Below are 24,097 nucleotides of genomic sequence, written 5' to 3' on the forward strand. Positions count from 1 at the left end.
TGAGTCTCGCGCGTTTTGGGCAAGGCGCCTGGCAGCGCTTCTACGTGATTTGCCGCTCCGCGCGTCCGCTTCACCGTAGGTAACAGAGCGATTTGTCTAACGGGCAAGGCGTCGGGCCGAACGGGCGATGGCGTTCCGTGGGCTCCCTGGCAGTGCTGCAACACGCTGTCGCGTTCCACTCTTGAAGGCGAAGCTTAAGCGTCCTCCAATTTTTACTTTTGTAATGTGCTAAACATTCTGCTGACATCTTAGTTTATATTTTTGTCGAACGTTAAAAATTGAATAACCTACTTCTGGCCTTGGTTTCGGCAGTCTCTTCCCGTGAAGATGTGAATCCATAACCGGTAGGAACTTTTAGCTCCAGACCTGAAACTTAACCGAGTAGGAATCATTTCTCGGAACCGGAGCAGACTGGCACGCGGATTTTGGTCCGGCATCCCACATTCATAGAGGAAGGGTACTGTGACAGAGTCGTCAGAGGATAAATGCTTAGAGTAGTGAATTGGCTCATATAAACCGCAGAATGTTGAGATGGAAGTTACTGAATTTCACAGCTATAGACATTTCGAAATATGCTCAACTCCTTCCCCGAAAAGAAAGGCAGAGAGGTTTGTAGCTTCGGCGACTCATTCCAGCACGGCGCAGTAATAATTGTTCGGCCTTTAAATTTGAGCCTGCTTTCGGTGGGTCAGCCTACACAGTATTGCTTGAGATGAGTGATTAGCGTGGACAACGCTTGTGAGAGACAGGTGAAATATCGCAGGGCATCAAGAAAGGAGTCTGCGCACAGGCACGCCGGTCGTGTAATAACGCGACAAATACACCGGAAATCGTGCGGGTTTGGAGCGAGCCGATCCGGCTAGCGGGAGGAACACGTCTGGTCAGCGGAGCGAGCGAGGACACGAGGAGAAGAGCAGGGGGGGGGGGGGGGGAGGAGGCGGCCGGCCTACTTCTCCCCCGCCCGAGGTCAGGACAGTCGTGCGCCGACCGTCTCCGGGAGCGATGCCGGCGCCAGCCCACTCGCCGTTCGCGCGCGTCACAAAGGTAAGCAGTCGAACCCGCGACCTCCGTGGGACTCTTGGGGGGGGGGGGGGGGGGCTCTTGTGAATTGGCGTTGCTCGTGCGGCACCTGTTGTGACAACGCTGGTCATGCGCGCGGAATTGGCGCATCCCGGTAGGCGTCCTTGGTCGTCCCGCGCATCGACGATGGAACGCGAGGTGCGGAGGATGCGCGTTCCTTGGCTCGCCGCTCACTGGGTTGCGTCCATGCATCGGAGGCTGGCCACTGACGCGGTCTCAGGGAAGCTGAGATGGCTGAGTACATGACCAAATCTAATTATGCTTCGTCCAGAGAGTAAAGCTTCAAAAAATTAAACCGAATGCAAATTCTTTTCGTGCGACTACGACCATTTTGTATGGTAGGAAACGCGACGGATCGCTAATGCTGTTCGGTAAAAAAAATGAACGTGAAAACGACATTTCAAACACAAAGACGGAGTAGTAAACGAAATACGCTGCCGGCTGTCAAACAAATATTATTGCTCGAGTTGTTCTGCGACGCATCGGCTGAATGATTTCATACGACTCTGTAACGAAAAGTGTACGCCCAATTTGTTCTTCTGCAGTATGAGTCTTCATTAAGTGGATTACCAATCAATGCATAAAAGTCCTTGTTCTGTAAGATTTTTGTTGCCGTATAGCGAAAAGCGCCCAAAACGACAGGGTCATGAAGCAGCTTGGAGGCAGCGCTGACAGGCCCTGAGAAAACCTACTTGAGTATTTTCCTCTTCGTTGCGTTACAGTAACGGCACGACCGCAATTCTTTGTGCGCTGTACTGGCACTACACACTGGTTTTCGTCGCAGTGTAGTGCGATCCGAAACTATCTACTAAGTCGGTTTTTTGTAACGCGCATGTGACCGTGTTAACGCCAGGCTAGTAGAAGATAACGTGGAAAAAGTACTCAAGATATCCTGGGCGCTCTTTCAGATATTTATGGGGCAGAGCAAATGCAGAGTTAGCATTAAAACCGAAAAGCCGATTTGTAGAGGTGTGCAAGCAGTACTTATTTCAAAACCGAAACCAATACGAATCGAATATTTATAAGAACATCCACTATTTGCGCGAATATTCGTATCATACGAATAATCGTTAAATAGAGCTGAGCGCTAGTGATGGCACTGTTGCGCGGTGCTACGACTTACGGAGTTATGGCTGTAACTGCCAAAAGCGCAACACTGATCTCCTCCAGGGGGCACGCGACACGAGGGCAGTTCTTTGATCGTCATGTTACGTATGTACATAAGGGAGATTACCCTTCGCTACCGATGACGACCGCGCCACATTTCAGTGGATGAGAGAGGTGGAGGCTGCACGTGCCACGGCCTCTGAGATCAGGCACAAGAGCAGGGTTTGCTGAGCCTACGTCAGCCCTGCTGCGCGCCCAATCTCGGGGGCCGTGTATGATCATGAACGCCGCGACCCGAATGGAAAGCTGAGCCCTTCATCTCGCGCAAACCGATTGGGACCGCATGTTGTGTGGTGTATGAGTGGGCCGTTTTTGAGAGTTTTTGAAACAGTCGTCTAAAAAAAACTACGCAGTGCCAATTATTCGGTTTGGTTGGATGATTTATAAGGTTTAACGCCCAAAGGCGACTCAAGCTATGAGGTACGCCGTAGTGGAGGGCTCCAAAATTTTCAGGCAGCTTGCACGTGCACTGGCCATGCAACGGACACGGAACTAAGCATTTCGCCTCCATCAGAAAATTGCACTCGCCGCTGCAGGAATCGAACCCACATCGTTCGGGTCACTAGCCGATCATCGTTCGCGGCGGCTCAGGGGTTATGACGCTCACCTGATGATCCGAAAGACGCGGGTTCGATCCCGGCCGCGGTGGTCGAATTTCGATGGAGGCGAAATTCTAGAGGCCCGTGTACTGTGCAATGTCAGTGCACGTTAAAGAACCCCAGGTGGCCGAGGCTTCCGGAGCTCTTCACTACGGCGTCCCTCATAGCCTGAGTCGCTTTGGGACGTTAAACCCCCTTAAACCTAAACCAAACCAATGAATCGAATAGAAGACTGTCCAAATCGTTATTGGAAACTTTCGAATGTTCACGCACCCCACGGATTTGAAAACACTGTCGCGTGGCTGTTACTTCCGAAATTCGTGGTTAAACAACGAGAAGTAAAGCGAAGGCTCCTGGAAACGAGAACTGGTAGCAGGCATCATCAGTTCATGCCTTTGTCAAACGACTATGCACCATGTCTCGCTGAAATCGGGCAGCGGTGCGCGCCTGAAAATCAGGTGTCCCATCGACTTTTTCGGCAGTGTTTCGGGATTGCTGCATGCTGTCGTATACGACTGCTATTGCGGCTGAGGATATCGCAAGAAATTTGTGAATTTGGCGATGAATCAGCTTCTGTAAAGCTGCACGATGGAACAGTGCGCTGAAACGGGTAAGAATATGACTGTTCTTTCTTTGCTGAGGATGATGAGGTTTGCACACGGGAAGAGGTAGATAGCAATGAGTGCAAAAACCTGCCGAGGGCGAGAAACACGACAACAACGTTCGAAACATTATTTATTCATTTCATTAACGCGTGCTCAATTTTACGCAACGGAGAGAGTTTTGCGCTGAGGAATGACGCACAGGTGCCTCCAACGAGTCGTGCAAATGCGACCGCTGCACAAAGCAACGCATCCGCATGTGAGGCACTAAAGCGGAGAGGACGCTTGCGAACGCTGAGTAGCAGAGCTGTTAAATGGGTTTAAGCTGGAAAGACGCTCCTGAATTCGCCCTTGAATGAATGCGGCCGAACAACTTTGCATGCCAGATAGCGGATGCAGCAGCCGAAGGGCATAGAGCTTGGCTGCTGCTATGCGGTGGACGTGCATGGGTCACTTGATGAGCCGAGCACTCCTGCTTCTTGGCATGGCGGACGTTCTGTTCACAGGCGCTAGGGATTCTCGTTTCTAGCGCAACACCGGAAAGTCGCGTTACGTTTTCATCTAGCTGCACGGAGTACGTGACGCTCACACATTTAAGCGTCGGCGCGACATAGCTCGAATAATCATCACAGCTTGCTGCAGCATTCCAGCTGACGAAAAGGGTGCTTTTGCACGCTACGTGAACAGAGCGCAAACGTAGGACAAGAAGCTAGTCCCCTCGCGATTGAGGAAACGGTTGTGGCTCGGAAGCAAGCTTCCTGTCGCTTCCGCCAGCCTTTCCAGCGCGCTCCTGGCATGCAAGTAGCAGTAAACTAACTCGCGTGAGTGCGGCTGTTACCTGCGTCACCTAGGCCGCAGTGCCCCGATCTAACGTCGATCAAGACGTGCTGTACTCTCTGCCGTCTCGTTACCTCTCTGGGAAATGAAAGATGCCCCCTCATTGAAACTGTTCTATCCTGCCAAGAGGCTATGTGTCTCAAGCTCCTGCGTCAGATCCGCATTGGCATGCGTAAGACAATCGCAATGAAACATTTGCAAACGAAAAGTGCGTTCATGACCCTTGGAAAAAGTTTTTCAGTAGCTCAAGTGGGCGCATGGTTTTGTAGTGTCTGAAAAACTCGCGTACACGAAACTGCTTTCTGCGCGCGTGAACTTGGCCTATCCGCAGTCCGAATCCCACATGCGTAAGCGACAGAGGTGCCCCAGCGAGATAAGCGTTCGAGTGAAAGGTAAAGCAGTGAACGAGTTTCCCGCTCGTGGATCGAGAAACCAGTTATCCGCGGATGCATTACGCATCGAGAAACAGCGCCAGGAGGCCGGCAGGGGAACGAGACGGGCCGCGACATCTCAGCTACGACTGCGCGGTCTTCCGCCAACCCTGACCGCCGACCCTGTGGATGAGCAAACAGCGCAGGCTTCCGGGCCACACTTGGCGATGCGTCGTGAAGCCGGCCTCGTTTCCAGCGCGCTTTTTGCGCGCCGCCTTTGCGTTCGCCGCGGGGGAGGAGGGGGCGGCCGGTTCAAGAACCGCTCGGGTCACGCTCACAATGGCGCGGCCTCCTTACCCACAATGACCTCCTGCCTCGACACTCGCCGCGGCTAAGGCGGGCTAGCCAAAGCCGCTGAAATGCGCCAAAAGCTGGACCAGTCTCGAGCAGCGCGGCGCTGCGACAAGTGAAAGGCGTCGTGTGTCCTTGCCACGTTTTTTTTTTTTTGTCCCATCCCAGGAAACACGAGAGAGTGCTGGTCGAAATCTAAGACCTATCTGCACCAAGACGTTTCGACGTCTAAATAAAGATACGCCAAGCATTTTTTATAGAAGTGTTTGCTAGCGGGCCGTCCGAAGTCTTGAAAATCTCCTGTAGTCCAGGCTAATGCGACCCTATCTGTCGACTACAAGAGGTTTACCATGACGTGTTGTGAATTTCTAGCTAATGCCTTCATTAGCTGTATAGAAGGGTTTTAGCTGTATTGCAGCTGTGGTAATGTAATGCTAGTATTCAGCGAAGGGAGGCTTTACCTAGCACCACCATGACTGCATGCATAGCCCCATTATTTTGTTAGACAACTTTGAGAAAACTTTGCCTGTTACTTCTTTGACAAGTAACAAGCTTGCTTGTTAAAAGCCTGCTACAAGCTTTGCTTGTTTTTGTTCGAGGTCTAGTTGTTTTGTATCTGTGGTAATGTAATCATACGAAGTTGCTTGTTACAAGCCTGCTACAAGCTTTGCTTGTTTTTGTTCGAGTTTTAGCAGTTTTGTATCACTGATAATGTAATCATACGAAGTGAAAGGCATTTTACGAAGAGCCTTTGCTAGATGTCTCACGAGGGATAAGAATTCAGCTTGAACAAAATACAAATGTCTTGCATGTTTGGGAGACAAAAATGTATGTCTTGAGTAGGTGTGAGAAAACTTATTGTTGTGCTGTCTCTTGCATCTCTATTGTCTGGCACTTGGCCTGTTGTCTGCAGATTAAAGACATGTTTGCTGTGAGCAAAGGCCGAGATATCAAGTAATGGTTCCATGAGATGACAGCGGCTTGTTTTCCACTCTTGATATGCAAAATTCTGTCGCAAAAAGAAACTGCTGTGCCATCTCATGCACCATTTGCCTGGAACCTAGACCTCTGCTCACAGCAAACATGTCTTCTACTCGGAGACAACAGGCGAAATGTGAAACAAGATGGGCAAGATGCAGCCCAACAACTAGTTTTCTCACCCACCCTTAATACACACAATTTTTTCTCCCAAACATGCAAACAATTTGTATTTTCTCCAAACTGAATTCTTAACGCTCATGAGACATCTGACATGGGCTCTTCGTAAAGTGCCTTCCAATTTGTCTGCTGCGTAACTGTAATTGAATTGTGCGAGCGTGACATTTTCCTGTAATGCCTTCTATGAGATGAAACCTTTGGGAGGGCAAACTGAGTCAGTTAAATGCAATCATTGTAGAACCTCAAGTCAAATTCTCAATAAAGAAATAAAAAAGAAACAACGTTGTTGGTTCTCAATGCAGGCATGCCCTCAGTGCAAAAGGAAAGTAATACATAACTTCAATTAAAAATTGAACACTTTATTGTCACAATAAAACATACTTCCTGCTTAAGATTCAAAATAGTGAAACGCTGAATCAAAACACGTGGCAAATGATTTCTGAATAACAAAAAGCGTCACTTAGAAGGGAAAGTTGTCTGGCAGCGGCTATACATGGTAGGCTGCAGGCCGACCACCCCCATGAAGACTCCAACACAAATGTTGCGTACCACAAAAGGCATGAAGAACGGCCATAGTCACTGGGCAAAAAAAAAAAAGGACTAATGTTAACTGCAGCCCTTACTATCTTGGTCTGACTGCATGCATGTAAACAAACGAAAAATGCACAGGACAGGCCGCAACTAGTCGCTCTTTATCATGCTCCATTCATGATTCTTATGCACTCTGCTATAAGCGGAGCGAAACAATAAAAAAACCGAAATCTTACTTCAGTTTTAAACTTAGGATGACATTAGTGCAATTTCCCTCTCTTTGTTAATCATTTCTGTTTCTGAAGTAATAACAAATTTGCATTCGCGTACTTGAGTCATTGCAAAGGCTTTGGCATTTTGCTTTCAGTTTTCTACTTATTACTGTCTTCAAAACTGGGCATGCACCGCCACCTTGAACAATGTGATGTTAAGTTTCGAGCGTTAGCAAGCTGCTGGCTGGAATGCCCGTGCTCGTGCAGTAATTCGTTCAGGCAGCTTCCTATTTACTCAATTCAATTTTTGGCAGAAAATCAGTACACTGAACTCTACATTATTTTTGAGTATCTTGAAATTTTTGTTCATGTGTCATGCCACAACTATCCCATTCACCAGATTGCTAAGTCTTGACGCGAAGAGTGCCAAGAAAGCCAGTACACAGCTTATTCGGCATCCATCCTTTTAAGCATGTGCGGCAAATAGCGAACATACAGGAAAACTATTCTTGCTGCTTCTTATTGTCTTGTATTACTGGTGCACCACGTGCTCTGAGCTCCGGCTAAAGTTTAGCCTTGTTTCCAGCAACTGTTCTGTTAACCATTAGCTTTAATTTTTCATCATATTCTAAACCATGCCGCCAGCCACTTTCAGGCACATCACTTCTTAGTAGGCTGGCTCATGTACAATATGCTGGCAACTCTATTTGTAAGCCATGCCAAGGAAACGCAAGCTTGAGTAATGCAGAAACCTGAAACTCAAATGTAAATTCAAGTCAAGGAAATGAACACTCGCATTCAGTCAGGATGGTGACTACTGCCGCTTTATCACTGACTCTTACATGTAAGCGCATTGCTTAGCAAATAAACGTCTGCCTATGTGAAGGAAGCCAAGAAGCTAATTTTCCAACAGAAGCCGATGGAGGAAAAACGCTAAGGCGCCCGTGTGCTGTGCGATGCCAGTACACGTTTAAGATCCCCAGATGGTCGAAATTATTCCGGAGCCCTCCACTACGGCACCGCTCACTTCCTTTCTTCTTTCACTCCCTCCTTTCTCCCTTCCCTTACGGCGCGGTTCAGGTGTCCGCCGACATATGAGACAGATACTGCGCCATTTCCTTTCCCTCAAAACCACTTATTATTATTATTAACAGAAGACGAAAACTGAGTTTCAAGATAACTCAAGCTTGCAATTTTTCTACGTCATTATTTTATTATAAAGCATACGCACTGGATGTACCAAACCAGGGGCTAAAAAGCAACGAAGAATTACAACTGCAGCTATTCCAAGACCTAAAAATAGTTATTCGGGTATAGCATATGAACCATGAAGGAGTCATGCCCTTATGGAGTGGCTGGAAGCACGGCTAAGGTGGAAATGAAATGATATAGCTAGTAGTTAAGGGAAATATTAACAGGAAAAAGCACAGATCAACTGTAACAGCAGGTCAAGAGCAGCGGCACGCTGGTAGGACAGAACAAGAAGCAAAAGCAGCTGTTCTACAGATACATTAGTGGGGCAGGCGAGGTCTTCTTCTATCGACCTCAACCTAAATAGTAAGCATGCTAATCTCCTGCACAGGCTAGAGAAGAGAGCTGCCTAATATGGCCTGAAGGTGGCTTTCTTGGCATTGCTAAAGTTGAAGAGACTAAGCTACGTAATGAATTAAATGTCTGACAGAGGAAATGGAGGCGTTGTGGCATGAAACATGCATAAAAATATGCTGATTAATTGCAAACAGCGTGTAGAGGTGCAGAACACCACAGCTGTAAAAAGCATACAGAGAGCAAACAGGGCACTGCCTGCGAAACAACTGCTTCGATGCGGGTACGCATGCGAGCAGATTACGAAGCATAGAAGCAGTGTCGCGTTTGAAGTGCCCACAAAAATTTAAAAACACAATCATTGGGAAAGTAAGCGAAAAAATTACTGAAGCTTTTATAGTACTTTACAAAAAAGAAAGCAACTGTGGGAGAGCACAATCAATCAACCTTTTAGAAAAGAACTGCAGTTTTTGAAGGCAGACCAATCTGGTCCTGCTTTCTAAAGTCACAATCTCGTTTCTGTTACTTTCTGGTGCTCCGTTCTATACTCTCCTCACTTCCACAACAGCGTGTACGGAATCTTCAATGGAATATAATAACCAATTTTAAGTTGCAGCCTGTCTTGTGTATTGCATGCTCATTTGTTCCGTCTTACTGGCACAGTAAAACAATCTTAAATTTAAAGGGCTGACAAGCCAAGCCTTTGCTCTTCTCGGCAACTGAAGCAGTAATAACAGAAGCACAATATCAGGTCGAAGCAGGCTTTGTGTAACAAATTATCTCAAATAGCTTGTACATTTACAGAAACCCATGAAGTGAAAAAAAAAATAAACTGTGCAAACAATCAACAAACTTACAAAAAAAAATCAAAATGTTCAGCTAGCCAGGGGGTCTCTTGAAAAACGCATCTTAACATCCTGCGTGCACAAAAAAAAGTGCAAAGTGATGCAAGAACAGTCCCAAATGATGTGTGCTTCCTAAACAAAATATCAAGAAGCCCATTAAGTTAGGAGGCTTTGAAGAAAACATTGAACAGGTGAGCATGTACAGAAAAGCACAAAATGAAGCAGCAAACAGTGCACGGGCGCATTGAAGATTCAGGAAGTTTAGTTGCCCAGGAGATCTCTATTGAAATTCGTTGAATTGTCCTGTGGGTTGAAAGAAGTGAAAAAAATTTTGAGACGAAGCTTACACCAGCAAGCTATAGCAGGTTTATTGCGAAATGAAAAAAAAAATGCGAAATGAAAAAATAAGACAAAGGTAGAGAACACACCCACAAAATTGTGAAATAATTTGTAAAAAGAAAAAAGTGGTTCTCGGACCACTTCGAAAGTTTCCCGCGTCTAATTAAAGCACATGAAAACGCCAGAAGGGAGCAGAAAGTAATGGGAAGCAGCCTGGGGAAGAAAGGAAGCACATTGAAAAAGTCCTTGAGTAGGCACAGACTAAATTAAGACTTATAAGAAAGAATAAAAAGCAAACTTCTTTACGTGAGAATCACATGCAGGGCAGAGCCTTTCCTTGCTGGCTGAGAGATATCCCTAACTAAACGATGCTACCAGAGAAAAAGATGAAAAAAAAGCAAGGGAAAATATTGCGCAAAAAATACTCAGCATTCACAACGACGTCAGGTTATTAGAAGAAATTTGGGTACCACGAGTAAAGGATTCGTCCAATATCATTCTGTAATTAGATGGAACAATAGAAAAGGGGCCTACAGATAGTAGACAACTATAAGAGGTGGGCAGAAGGAAGACTTGAAAGCAAAGGAAATTACCTCAACTTGACTTTTACGTAGGCAAGTAGATGTAGAGGAAAGCTCAATTTAGGCGAACTGAAAAAGAAAACAAGCGTGTCCAGTGAGTAGTGTAAATAATTGTGAAGTTGAAAAAAAAACAGTGCAACAGGAAAACGAAAAAGAAAGACAAGAAATAATGTCCACAACACCTGTGAACGTCGTCCCTTGCCTTTCTTTGTACTGGCCTTGATGCGCTAAGGTTTTTACTCATCAACTAACAAACCTTACTAAATAGAGAAGAAAATAGGAATATATTTGTAACACAGTTGAGACGTTTCATATCATTGTTACCTGTTTACCAATCCAATTCTCACGTTTTTAATGAAGTTTTTCTCTAAGAGGGAACAGATTAGAGCTAGAGAGTAAGTTGCAGTATCTCTGGTCAGCTGTACCAAACATGCCAGAGTGGCTTTGAACATGAAAAAGATGCACGATTTAAGTATGGAATGTCAGCCAACTTCTCGTCATGTGCATTATTCTAGCATTGGTTAATAAAGTTGCAAGTGCTTTGAGGAGAGACAAGCTGTCAGTATAAAAGTGAACAGGGACGTTTTTCTTTAGATGCTCCAGAAATGCAGATAAACAGTGTGGGCTCTAATAGGAAAACACAAAGTGAAGCAAGGACTCTGCCAGCTTCACACTTGACTTACCAATTACCACAAGCCCGCCCAGTCAGGCGACTTCCGGAACACTTCAAAGAGCCTGCACACACACACAGAGCAGCGCCACTAAGGCAAGGAAAATAAGCAGCATACGAAAAAGCTGACCTTGAATCAGATCCCTTTGTCGCTGGAACTTTCAATATTAATGGAGAAAAAGTTAGACAAATGGACCTTGCCTCAAGGCAGCCGCATTGCCGTATAATTCCCTCAGCTCATTTATTTATCCCTGATCAATAGCAGCAGACCTTAGGCAGTATACAAAACGTTCACGTAAGATTCAGAAACTGGGAGCGCAAATGGACAAACAGCAGACAAAATAGCCCAGAGCAGTCACATAGAAATGAGCTCCTTGACCACACCATGCAGGTATCTTGCTCTCATGTTTTCCTTCTGACCTGCTACAAAATAAGACATCAACGTTAAATGGCTTGGGGAATTGGTTTGCTGTTGCATGTGCTTTATGCTTGCTGTGTCATTTAATAACCATGCACAAGCTGCCGCAATTATCTGCATGAAGCCCAAGCCCTTGCTCTTCTGGCCAACTGTAGCAGATGTAACAAAACCAAATGGTCAATTCGAGTAAACATGATATGTGAAGTAAATTTTACAAAATAAGTGGAACATGTATGCACACACATACGGTGAAACAATGAGAGTTCCAGCTGTATATAGTACTTACCAAAAATTGAAGTAGTTCATCTAGCAACGCGATGCCCCGAAAGCACTGTTAAGCAGCCAGCGCATGACAAGAAAAGTACTAAGCGGAGCATGGCCAGTGCCAGCTATGCACGGTGCGTTCGCTTACCAAAATCAGTAAGCTCAGCTAACCGGAAAACAATGCCAAAACAGCCTACACATGCAGAGAGAAGCAGGAAGTGAAGAAATGATAAAACCAATACAGTATTCGCCGCATTATTCATCATAACCACTTCGTGATCAATACTGCATACTCCATTTTGCAGTGACCAAGAATACACGAAAGCCTGACTAATAGAACTATCACTAAATTCTTACCCACTGAACAGTTAATTGGGACACTGGCATGACATGAACACAGTTGCAGGGAAGAATGAAATAGAGCGCACACTTCAGGCAATGTGCAGAAACAAATGTGTGTCTTCTGTAGCAGTATTTAAACGAAACAGGCCGTTTCGAAACCAGGCCACATTGCCAGCACTTAAGTTGAAATTTTGTACATTGAATTTGTAATTCTTTCAGACCATTCAAGCAAAGGACGTCATGTCTAGAGGATGTTTAATATGCGAGAGAATCTGTAGCCGCTTAACGGAAGCAAACGCAGTGTTCAAACGCGTGAAGTGCAAAGCCAGCCACACTTTGGCATGTACGAGACTAGCTGACATTGACGTAATATGATATGACATTGGTTGACATGACTGACATACTAGACGGCCGCGTTTGTTCGCGGAGGAGGAAGAGGAAAAACATTAAGTATAGTGTGCTTGCCTTCCTGACTCCGCCGCGATTCTGCGTGCCCGCTAGAGCAGCTGTCGCTGGTCTTGCGGGTTCGTGCTGGTCAGAGTGGTCTCAAGAAGAAAGGCTCTCAGTCTATATGACCCCGTTGGCAACCGCTGTCTTCGCGGCACGCTCGATGAACCGGCGCTGGTCGGTCGGCTCTGTGCTTAACAGGGCATCTTTCAAGTAGGAAGGGTCACATGAGGAGGGACGCCACCGGGTGGTGTTGTGCAGGCTCAAACGGAATGATACAGTGTACATTGAAACGAACGCATCAGCGGCTGTTTCGCGCCTTTCATAACAAAAGAAAGGAGAATGACGTCTGCATTTCCGTGCATCATCGGTGGTGAAAGCTAGCACGCGAACACTGCTAACAGCAATGCTCAGAATCATTCTTTTTGCGGGCTAATGGGACACAGACAAGGAGCAACAACACAGAGATAATAAACAAAGTTCGTGGGCAGAACAATGGGTAGAAGCGGCTTTGAGGAGTCATATACAGCTAAGTCGGGCCACATAAGTAGCGGTCTGGATGGCTTCTCTACCCTAATTAATCAAGTTCTTGTAAGAAAACACGCTGTTTCGAAGTCTACTTTCTTCATCAAGGTGCGACTGCGGGTGAGTCGCAGCTTGACTTTCTAAGACCACGTATATTACCGTCACGGCCGCTTTGTGATTAGAGAGTGATAGCATAGCGCGATCCGCTACCGTGATCTGCTTCCGCGAGGCACCACTGCGCATGCGTAGATTGCCCTGGGGACGCCAGATGGCGCCACGTGTCCGTCAGCGGTGTGCGCGCCAGCCGCGTCGGGAATAATCAGCGTGTACCGAGCGGTGCCCCGCGGTAGCGGATCGCGCTATGCTTTAACTCTCTATTATTGCGGTGATTATCGCGATTTCAAGTTGCGCAGAACGAGCTCATGCAGTCACAATTCGAGTGAAAAGTTAGCTGTCTTTGCGCAGGCGTACCAAATCCTTGAATAGCGGGGCGCGAACATTCGAGTGCCGCTGAGCCAACTGATGAGTGGCTTGCCGTACTTAGCGGCGGTAAAATTTATGGCTGGAATATTCTTGTAGGTGTGTCAGTGCATGTTGAGTTTAGCGTCCGGATTTGCACGTGGGCAACGAGATTTGCATTTCGCTCCATTTAAAGGTGGCTGCTGCATTTGGGATTCGATCCTGCATCCTTAATTGTGCTCAGCAGTCGAACAGCAAAGCCGCTGGGGCAAACAGGCGGGTTGATAGTAGGAAAAAACATTTTGAAATCAGAAACGCTTGACGCGATTGGGTGATGTGTTTTCACCGAGGAGGTAACTCTGGATCGTTGCTGTTCTACCTAATGCTCATACTTAGAAGTGTGTCCTAACCATGGCCTTGAATGAGGTGTTTCTGATAAACTTCTTATTACGGGCACCTTTAAGACGTCCTGATTTAGTGCAAGACGTGTATAGTCATGTGTGGCTCTTCCAAGACATCTACAAGGCGCTCTGTGTTTCGAGGGGACGCGCCTGCGGTAACAGGGGAAAAGAAAAAGGCGTCGATATTTTTCGACATATTCTTGCAAATATAAGTGCTTGCACGCAACACTGGCGCATTTAAAAGCCATTCAGTGTCTGCTGATCGTGAGCGGTCACTGCACTGATGCGCTACTGGTTTACGAGCGCACGCCGATCCAGCAGGCAGTCTGTCACGATGGCTTAGGGCTCACTTGTGGCGTCAAAGCAGAAAGAAGAGAAATCGCTCTCGGTAGGGTAATAATTGTCTTAGCTCCTTATTCCGGTTTGTACTCTGCGTGGCTTACTTCATTCACGCGTATTTTCGACGTAAATTGCTACCAGGAGCAAAAATAAACCCGGGATTCCCATCGGCTTGAATTTCTTCGAAAGATTCTCCGACGAATTTATTGGCAGTTTCCACGATGCCCTTAATATTGCCTAGTTCTATCATCGATACATTGCACTCGAATACAGCCACAACTCCTTAAAATGAACTTTAGGCCAAAAGTACGCCGTCACACTGCGCTTGTATATGAGCGCTCAAAATTGCCGTGCTGACACGTGGTGTGACATGTTTAAAGGCAATCAAAAACTGCAGCCTGTCCCGCTGCTGCGATAGAAAATGTTCGAAATCTGTAGAAACGCAGTCATCATCTTAAAATGATCACTCGCCCACCAATTCGCAGATCCCCTCGCCGTCTTCTCCAAATAGATACCCGAAGATTTGCTTCTTCCGCTGACGCAGTGGTTGTGATATGGTGGTTCAGGGTGAACACTTGCACTGCGCCGAGAAGGAAAGGATGAAAGAGAGGTTAAAGGAGAGGTCAACAAAAGCATCATCATTACTTCCGAGCCAATGTTGACACTGCTGAGTTCCCTGCCTCATTTGATAGCGTGCCGGTACTCTAACCGGGAGGTCGTCGTTTCTATTTACATCTTTCGTTTCATGTCTTGTGACAGACCAAAGCTGAATGGAACTGCGTGAGAATCGGAGAGTTTGGCGCACTTCTGCGTTGCAAGCGTGATCTGAACCGAACAGTTTTTGAAGGCAAGATACACTTGGGGATATAGTACATTTATTTTTGCGCAAGGAAACAATTACTTAATTGGGGGATAAGAGTCAAACTGGTATCAGGTCTTTTATTTTACACTAAGATTTGGTTTGGTTTGATGAGGGTTTAACGTCCCAAAGCGACTCAAGCTATGAGGGACGCCGTATAGTGAAGACTCCGGAATAATTTCGACCACCTGGGTTCTTTAACGTGCACTGACACCGCACAGTACACGGGCCTCTAGAATTTCGCCTCCATCGAAAAGGTCTGCCGGGCTAGTTTGTCCATAGTGAAATAAAGGGGAACTATCACTAAAGTGGGAGATAAGCGTTCCACTGGTATCCGGTCTTTTCTCTTACAATAAGATTTGCCGTGCTAGTGGGTCCATTGTGAAATAAGGGGTTAACTGCGCGAAAGGGTAACAGAACAGGAAGAAACGCATACGGCATTCAGAAGCGCACTCTATAAATTTGATTTCTCAAGGAAACGCAAGGCGTATTTCAGCGTTCTCTGTGGCGCGCTGATAATTTGCCAAGCACGTTATACACATGATAATCTCTCGATTTTTGCACTCTTCGAGACGAACACTACAAATCATGGAGTCACAAGTGAAGATTTCACTGGGCTAGCTCTCACAATCATAGAGGTCAAATTGTTGGCAAGGCGACCAAGGGAAATATGGCTAAACCAGAAACAACAACAGACATCACTTGACGAAATTAACTTTCCAAAACAGCAAAGCATAAACCGTGCATTAGCACTTGAAGGCTCCGTCAATTTGAAACATCATGAAAAAACGCGCTAAGTTTTCAGACTATAGGCTGTTTCCTCTGCAGCTCTCTTTAATTATTTTTCGCAACTGTTATTTGTTGTTTGTTTTAGGTTTTGACCTGGTATTTTTCACTGTTTATTCCTAGCAAGCTTCTCGTGCTATTCTGCTGTTTGTATGGGGTAAGAATCTGTTTTGGTTGGGCTTGCTGCCCTGGTGCCTTTCCACCGTATTTAAACATGACGTGGTCATTCTGAGTTATTGCCCAGTTTGTGCGTTGTTTTTTAGTTACTTGATTTGGTGCCTTTTTCACTGTTTTTCACTTGACGTAGCCTTCTAGAGCTGATGCATGGTTTGGGTGTTGTTGTTTTGGAAAGTTCTTCTTTTAGTCAAATGATATCTTCTTGTTGTTTTTAAGTGGTTTAGCCAATTCTCTCTGTCACTACCGCCACGGAGCTCAAAGCACGATTGCGGGGTCCACAGACCCAGGAGCCAGTTAAGTGTGTTTTCTTTCTTAGCCTGACAGCCGCCGCGGTGGCTGAGTGGTTATGGCGCTCGGCTGCCGGCCCGAAAGACGCGGGTTCGATCCCGGCCGCGGTGGTCGAATTTCGATGGAGGAGAAATTCTAGAGGCCCGTGTACTGTGCGATGTCAGTGCACGTTAAAGAATCCCAGGTGGTCGAAATTTCCGGAGCCCTTCACGACGGCGTGCCTCATAGCCTGAGTTGCTTTGGGACGTTAAACCCTATAAAACCAATAAAACCAAACCTTTCCTAGCCTGACTTTTGCGCACAGATGAAAGTTGATGAAAACAGCGATGTGCAATGCACATCGCGAGAGTGTGTTGCAGTTCAACACGAGGCATGATCGGCTGCGGCGATATCATAGTGATATAACAAGGCAAGAGTGGGGGCCAGTTAGTTGGTGCCTCATAGTGGAGATATCAAGTGATTCAGAAAATACAGAAAACGTCGTCTGTTGCCGTTCTGTGTATGCGTTTTTTGTATCAGTTTGCGCGATATCTCCACTACGATAGCCTAGTGCTCTCGTGCAGCGGACAGCGAAGCTGATCTGTTCGCTCCGCCGCGGTTTCGAAACCCAGTCGCGGGAATATTTATTTCTGCAGGCACCTAAGAGGCAACAGACAGACATCGTCCTTTTCAGGATTGCTAGTGAAGCAGGGCTTTCGCACTAAAAACTACACGCCGATTCGCTCCTACCGAATCTGTCTGCATCTAAGGACTGCACTCCAACATGGCCCTCACCGATTCGCTCATTTTCTTGACCACTACCCATTGGAGGAACTCGAGCGCGGACTAAGTGCCGCCACCATCGGCCCGTAATACCCCAAACAAAAAAAAAAGCAGCCGTTCGGCGAGGAGGTTACGCTATCGGCCAGTGCGCCATATCGTTTCGCTGTTACCACCACGCCTTACTTTTCCTGTCCAAGGATAATAAGCGACTTACAAATTAGAGCATTACCAAGCTAAGATCGAGCTTCGCAGAAGGGTAGAGAGTTGGGCTAGTTGGTTTAAGATCATGGCAGAAACCGCGCTGACACACGGCGAAGCAAGCGCCTCCATGGGTTGTGTTCTTGCTTTGTCCTGTGGCAGCGCTGTTTCTACCATGAGCTTCGCAGCTGTACCTTTCTAGGTGCATTCTTTTCATACGTTTCGACGGTCACAAGCGCGGACATTTTTTTAAAATCCTTAAGATTGACAGCTTGTGTTGGATGGTAATTAATTTTTTTTATGGGGAGCAGAACGTAAGAAAAAAAGGACATGAGAGAGACGCCGTGGTGTGTATGTGAAGGGATGAATACCGTGAGAACTGTCCATTGCTCACATCGTTGGCATTCCAAGAACGTATTCTGCCGTCACGCGTTAGTTTGACATCGCACCTACCTTGCTAACTATATAGGCCCCGTCATGTCTGCGGAGCCACTGGTATGTCTTCTATGACACTAAGGGCTGCCCTCTCAGATGGCCATGCCTAGAGTGCCAGTTCGAGTAGCGTCCGATATCAGATTGCGACGGACGCTACAGGAGACGACGAGGCGCCAGTGTCAACGGGAACTCGAAACGACGAGCAACCCAGATGCGAAGTTGACGGCTCAAAGGAGTGAAGGAAACATCGACGGCTTCGCACGGGAATCGGCTCACGGTTGGCCGCTGTTTGAAGGAGCAAACGTACAAGCTGGAGACCTAAAAGCTGAAGTCCAACACGGTCTCCCGCAGCGCAGGAAGCCGTAGAAGCTGCATGCGAGTCAACGCGCTGCAGGACAGACACAGCCAGGTGCCTGCGCAAAGACCTCGCACATGGATTCAGCTTGCTGAACCACGCTGGACCAAGAACGCGCCCATCGAGCCAGTGGTAGGGGACAGCCGCAGCGGACCGACAGCAGCCAGTCGAGATGCGGGCCCTTACAAAAATGGTCTATAAAGAGTCTATAGACTTCTTATAGACTATATACTTCCTTTAGATATTTATTTTGTCTATTCGTAGTCTATAGACTGTCTATAGACAAAAGTCTAGTAAAAGTTATGGCCATAAACCTATAGATTGGCTCTAGACAGTATATAGAATTTGTATTGCCTATAGACTGTTCTCTAGGGTTTGCCTATAGAGACTCTATAGGTTTTATAGACCGAAGTTTATGGACAGTCTATAGACTGTCTAAATTTTTTTCTGTGAGAGAGGAGTGGGAAAGATTTCTCTACCAGCCAGTTGTGAGCGGACGTTCAGCGTACGTAGTCTTAAAAATAATGTTAGGCCAGGAAACCGTTTCGTTGACTCGTTCCTTCTCGCTTCAGCAGGACCGCTGGAGTGCAAACCATTTGGTTGCGTTGTGGCCAACCTCTGACAGGCGGGAACGTCACATGGGATGATGATGATGATGATGTCATCAGGCTTAATGGCGCACACCCACGGTGGGGGATTGGTCAGGATGCAATCCCCCCCCCCCCCCCCCCCCCCCTTGGGTATGCGCATGTGCCTCTCTGGTGTCCTTGTCTTCGTTTGCGCTGTTGTCTCTCCTTAAATTCACGATTGCAAGCGCAGCAAAAGGCGCACACGCCACACAAAGTCACAGGACAAACGCTCTCTGTGCCACGTCTGCGTCTTTTTTTCCGTCCATCGATCTGTTAAAACAACACCCGAAAATGTTGGTCTTCCATTCTCCCTGGTGACACTTCATCCACTTCGTTTAAAATAGGAAATGACGTCGCTACCGACACGGCAACACTCTCAAACGATTTCAATATGTATTTTCAGCCCGCATTTGTTTCCGATAACAACCTCATCCCGCCACTTATCGATATAGTTTCTTCTGAAGCGATTAGTGACATCGAGATGAGTAGTGATGGCATTTAAACATTATTCTAAGCTTGGATACAAAGAAATGCACCGGTACAGATGGTATTCATAACACGTTACTCCTTCGTTATATGGTGTGGTCTATTGAAATATTTGTCAGCCATAGTCAAAAAGCTTTTAACATCTGCTACAGTTCCCTCCTCATGGAAGTTAGCCAAAGTGCCTTCTCTTCATAAATATGGCGATAAACAGTTTTTGTCGAATTACAGGGCGATTTAATTGACATCACAGTCATGAGAAATGCTGGAACATATCATTCATAAGCATATCATACTTTCCTTGAAATCTGATAATTTACTGCCTAACATTCAACACCGGTTTAGTGCGGTTTTAGTACAGTAACACAGCTGGCTGAATTAACAAATGGCAATTGATAAACAGGTTGATGCCATTTTCAGACTTCTCGAAGCCATTTGACAGTACTGCAGTCTAAACTTCTTGCTAAAGTGAATGGTAAACTAAATAATCCTCACCTCGTTAACTGCATTATCAGCTTCTTATTACAGCACTCCCATTTCGTCTCTTACACCTCTACTGACTTTTGCTTCAATTAATGTCTTCTCAGGGGTTCCCCAACGCTCTGCCCTCGGCCATTAGTGTTTTTAACGTTCATAAACGATTTAACTAACAACATTTCTTCTAACATTTGTCTTTACACTGATTACTGCGTTTTATTCGAAGTCATTAATTGCTCTAATGACCATCTTCGCCTACAAGAGTCGTGTACTAGGTTTTGTACTTTGTGCCATAATACATGGGAGATCAACATTAACTTCGGCAAAACTGTCCTGATGTCATTCTCTAATAAATCCCAGGTGGTCGAAATTTCTGGAGCCCTTCACTACGGCGTCTCTCATAGCCTGAGCCGCTTTGGGACGTTAAACCCCCATAACCCAAACCGTCATCTCCTTCGATTTTTACTAATTCAATGGCCGCACCTTAATCACTGTGTGCGACTATAAACATATTGGTGTCATATTCACGCATAACTTTTTATGGACTGAACACATGCGCTACATCTGTAATAACGCTGTTTAAAAGTGAAGCACACAAGTGAAGGTAAAAGAGGCGCTCGATATAACACACATGACGGAAGCCAACAGCCGAAAAGCTGTGCTTAATTCCTGTCTTGGATAAAGGACTCGAATTTTAGGGACGCAAACTGCAGTCTATGATCCAAGGCCAATTCAACAGTGTAGCCTTCCCGTGAGAATATTGACAGGAGGAAGTCCACCACTTTACGGGAAGACACATCACTGCAGAAAGCAACATCTGGCCATTTGGAGAAGTAATCAACTAGCAATATAACAAACCGACCGTCTGTTGATTTAGGAGGGTAGATGTGTAGTCTGTTGATGCACGCTCAAATTGGCCAACAATATCAACAGCTATCTTGCTTCATTGGCTACAGCGGAGTGGAATAGCTCTTAGCGCTTTCGTCTGAGTATTGGCAGATTGTGCAGCTGCGGGCAGCAGTCAGTAGCTGTTTGTCCAGGCCTGGTCACCAGTACCTTTCCCGAAGACGTTGCTTGGTCTTCACAATTCCCGGGTGTGATTCATGGGCAAGCTGAACAAAGGTAGCCTTGATCTTGGCTTGGACCACAGCACGTTCCGAGCGCATAAGCAGGCCAACCGCTTCTGACAGTTTCTTCTGAACTTCATAGTAAGGAGTCAGTTCAGCAGTTAAACTTTTATTGGCCGGTCATTATGTCTGAACAAAATGAGCAACCTCCTGGACCTTGCAATCCTCGGCTGGAGCAAGTCGAACGTCACTGATGTGAACTGAAGATGTTACCAGAGACGCTATTTTCTCTTCAGTTTGAAGGACATCTTCTGTGTCTGGGACAAATAGGCGGGACAAGGCGTCTGCTACTTTGTCCACATATCTTTTGGACTGTGAAGCTGTAACGTAGCAGACTACCACTTTAACTTCTGATGCGAAGTAGTGGCTGTCCTGTGCTTTTTTCAGAAAGCAAAAATACTAGTTCTTGGTGATCCGTTTCTAAAAAGAATGGCCGTCCCCAGAGATAAATATGCCATTTCTCATACGCCCACAGGTACGCCAGGGCTTCTCGTTCTCCCGCTGAGTACTCCTACTCTGTTTCTGCCAGAGTTCGAGATGCGAATGCACTAGTCCTAATGTGTGGCCCGTCAGCCTGTTGCAGTACTGCAACCAGGTCATACGCAGACGCATCTGTGGCCCTAATATCAGGGAGTGCCGGATCGAACATTCATAGTACCTTGTGCGATGCTAAGATCTTTTTTTCAGCAGGGACATCGACTTAAAAATGTACAGTCTTTGTCAAAAATATACAGCCCAAGCGACTTGCTTTCAAGCCATGTAGCGGGGCCCTTAAGCACATTTGACAGTCTTAAGCTTGGTAAGGTTGAGGACTGAAGTCTTCGTGAGATTAGGGTCCCTGAGTATGCAATAGGAGCCGCACTGCAGGGCTCAGAAGCAGACCCCTTGCTCTGTATACTTTTGATAAAGACTGTACATCATTACGAAGTAGCCTACGCATATAGGTTCAGCTCTTCAGCCAGGTGAGGGATAACCTTAGCATAGTACTCAACTACGCCCAAAAATGAACGCGGCATGCTTGCGTCTGTGGGGTGGCAGCGTGAACAAATCGACATTAGCTTGAAGGGAAGCTGTTCCGTCTGAACTGACACGATGCCCAAGAAATGATAGCTCCGATGCATTATAGATGCACCTGCCATTGAGTTTAGGCCCAGCCTCTAAGATGTGCGTGTCCGTGTAGTCGTCTCGTCTTCGTTTTTTGCGTTAAATGACACACCAACATGCCTAAGCTTCCACCTTGTGTGCTGAAGAACTTGCTCCAGTTTTCTCAAATGTTCTCTATCAGTCCTGGAAAAGAATGATATCACCTAGGTAGCAGAGGAGCCCTTTGCAACCTTGCAAGACCGTTGCCATGAGTTGTTCAAACGCAGCTGCAGCTGATGCACACCCTTTTAAAACGAAATAGGCCATCGTGCGTATAATGAAAGCAATGATGTTTCTGCTATCCGAGTGAAACAGGACCTGGTAATAGGCAGAGGCGAAATCGAGCTTTGAGAACCCTTATCAAAGCTTCTTTCTTTCTCTGCACCCTCGTCTTTTGCGCTGCTTTACAACGAACTTATATAAACTAGCCTCACTCAACGTTTTGCGAGCTTTGAGAAGTAGCGTGCTCCATTCAGGGAGTGTAGTAGCTCTTCCTTATTAGGCAGCGGAAAGCTGTCGACTACAACTGCTTTGTTAGGCTCTCTGAGGTCAACGCAGAATCTGATGCTGTCGTCTTTTTTGCGGACTACAACAATTGGAGAGGCCCACTCAGCAGAGTTAACCCTTTCAATGACATCGTCAGAAAGAAGGCGCTCAAGCTGGTAGCTAACAGGCTTGCTCAGAGAAAGTGGCAAACGTCTGAGCTTCTGCACAACTGGAGGGGCTGACGACATTACTTTGACTTTGCGCTGAATGCCCTTGGCCAGTCCAAGGCCTGGTGAGAACAAATGGCAAAACATTTCATAACTCAGCTGGCATACCGAAGTTTGGCAGGCTTACAGGACTGTGCTCTTGCTGTGCAGTTGTAGCTCTACTTTGGCGTATGGCTTCTGAACCTTCTTCGGCAGCCGTGTGCAGGCAACGTGGCTGTGTACCGGTAATATGTAGTCTAAAGCTTGCACAGCGTGCAGACCAAGAAGGCCCTCCGTATGCGACGTCAATTGCTATCACGGCCTCTTCTTCTTTGTATGAGATGCTGGCTTTAACCTGCCCTAGTGCAGGATACTTCCGGCGTTGAAAGTCCAACAATATAAGTTTAGAGCTGGTCAATTGTATTAACACACTTCGGTATTTTTCCTCCAAAATTTACACAGCTGATCCAGTATCGACGAAGAACTGCACAGGAATGTAATATGTAATGTAATACCCCTGAATAGGGGTCTTCAAGGAAAAGAAAACTGAACTGAACGCGCGGTTGTGAAGTGGAAATGATTTGCGCAACTGCCACGTCAATGTCGGCACCTGTGGGCTTGTCTCCGTGAACAGTAAGAATGATGTTGACAAGAGGTGTATCTTGTCCAGGAACTACTTCACGGACGTGAGCCGGGCGTCGTCCTTGTGCGCTGCGGGAGCTACGGCTGTCTTGCATGAAGTGGCCACGGCAGCCGAATGCGAAGCAGGTTTTACCGCGAGCGGGGCATACGGAAGGCTCGCGACTTCCAATGCCGCAATTACTGCAGGCCTTCGGATTCCCGCTGTACGGAACAACGGAGGAGGCCGTGTCTGAAGTTGGCGGGCGATCATGACGAGCGAGTGATAGGTTGGACCGACTCGGTCTGCAGAAGGCGTGACTAGGGGAGCGTGTGACGCTGTTGCTGCAACGGCGGCTATCTCGCGTGCTCCCTCCGAAATCGTTACGTCGGCGTGGCTGTTGCTGTACGATGCGCTCCACGGGGTTAGGAAAAGCGTCAGACTCAGGCGGAGCTCGCTCACGAAGTAGCACAATTTCAACGGCACGGTCGAAAATCAGCGTGTCGCCTTCCAACAGCGACCTTGATTGTAACTGCGGAGATGCAGCGCCAGTGTCGAACTACTTGCACATGTTTTCGTTTGCTTAAATTCAAGAGGCTGGCAGTTCTCGAAGCGCGAGGGTGAAGTCGAGGGTGGACTCGCCATGCAGCTGACGGAGCTCGTGGAAGTAGTGCCGTTCTAGCCGAACGTTGCGCGTGTTGGCGAAATGTCGAGCCAGAGTCTCGCGGGCGGCGTCGCATTCGTCTGGGGGACGCGGCACTACGGTTTCTTGCTTGGAGGCCGTGGCTTCCCGTTTAGCGGCTGAAGCAGGTTCGCAAGTGGATGGCTTGGTCGGTGGCTAAGGCGTCGTTGGCGATGGGAGCGCATCGAAATTGCGTTGTCCTTCCGGGGCGCAGGCAGGTCCAGACGCGAGGACGTTCTCGAAGAGGCGTAGCTAGCGGGTCCATGGTATGGCTGGAGCGCCCGAACTGGCGAGCAGAGGTG

General features: G+C 47.0%; 1 protein-coding gene across 2 annotated transcripts in view; it reads left to right on the plus strand.

Annotated features, from left to right (window-relative positions):
• Positions 1-973: 973 nt before the first annotated feature.
• The window catches only part of LOC144112552 (atrial natriuretic peptide-converting enzyme-like), a 150,516-nt gene continuing 127,392 nt past the window's right edge, over positions 974-24,097 (plus strand). For both annotated transcript variants that reach the window (XM_077645362.1, XM_077645369.1), the window contains exon 1: positions 974-1,044. In XM_077645362.1, the coding sequence (XP_077501488.1) occupies positions 1,003-1,044 (42 nt within the window). In that variant the 5' untranslated portion in view covers positions 974-1,002. The remainder of the gene's footprint in view (positions 1,045-24,097) is intronic.

This window comes from Amblyomma americanum, chromosome 1 (assembly GCF_052857255.1).
Source record: "Amblyomma americanum isolate KBUSLIRL-KWMA chromosome 1, ASM5285725v1, whole genome shotgun sequence".
NCBI classification, from domain to species: domain Eukaryota; kingdom Metazoa; phylum Arthropoda; class Arachnida; order Ixodida; family Ixodidae; genus Amblyomma; species Amblyomma americanum.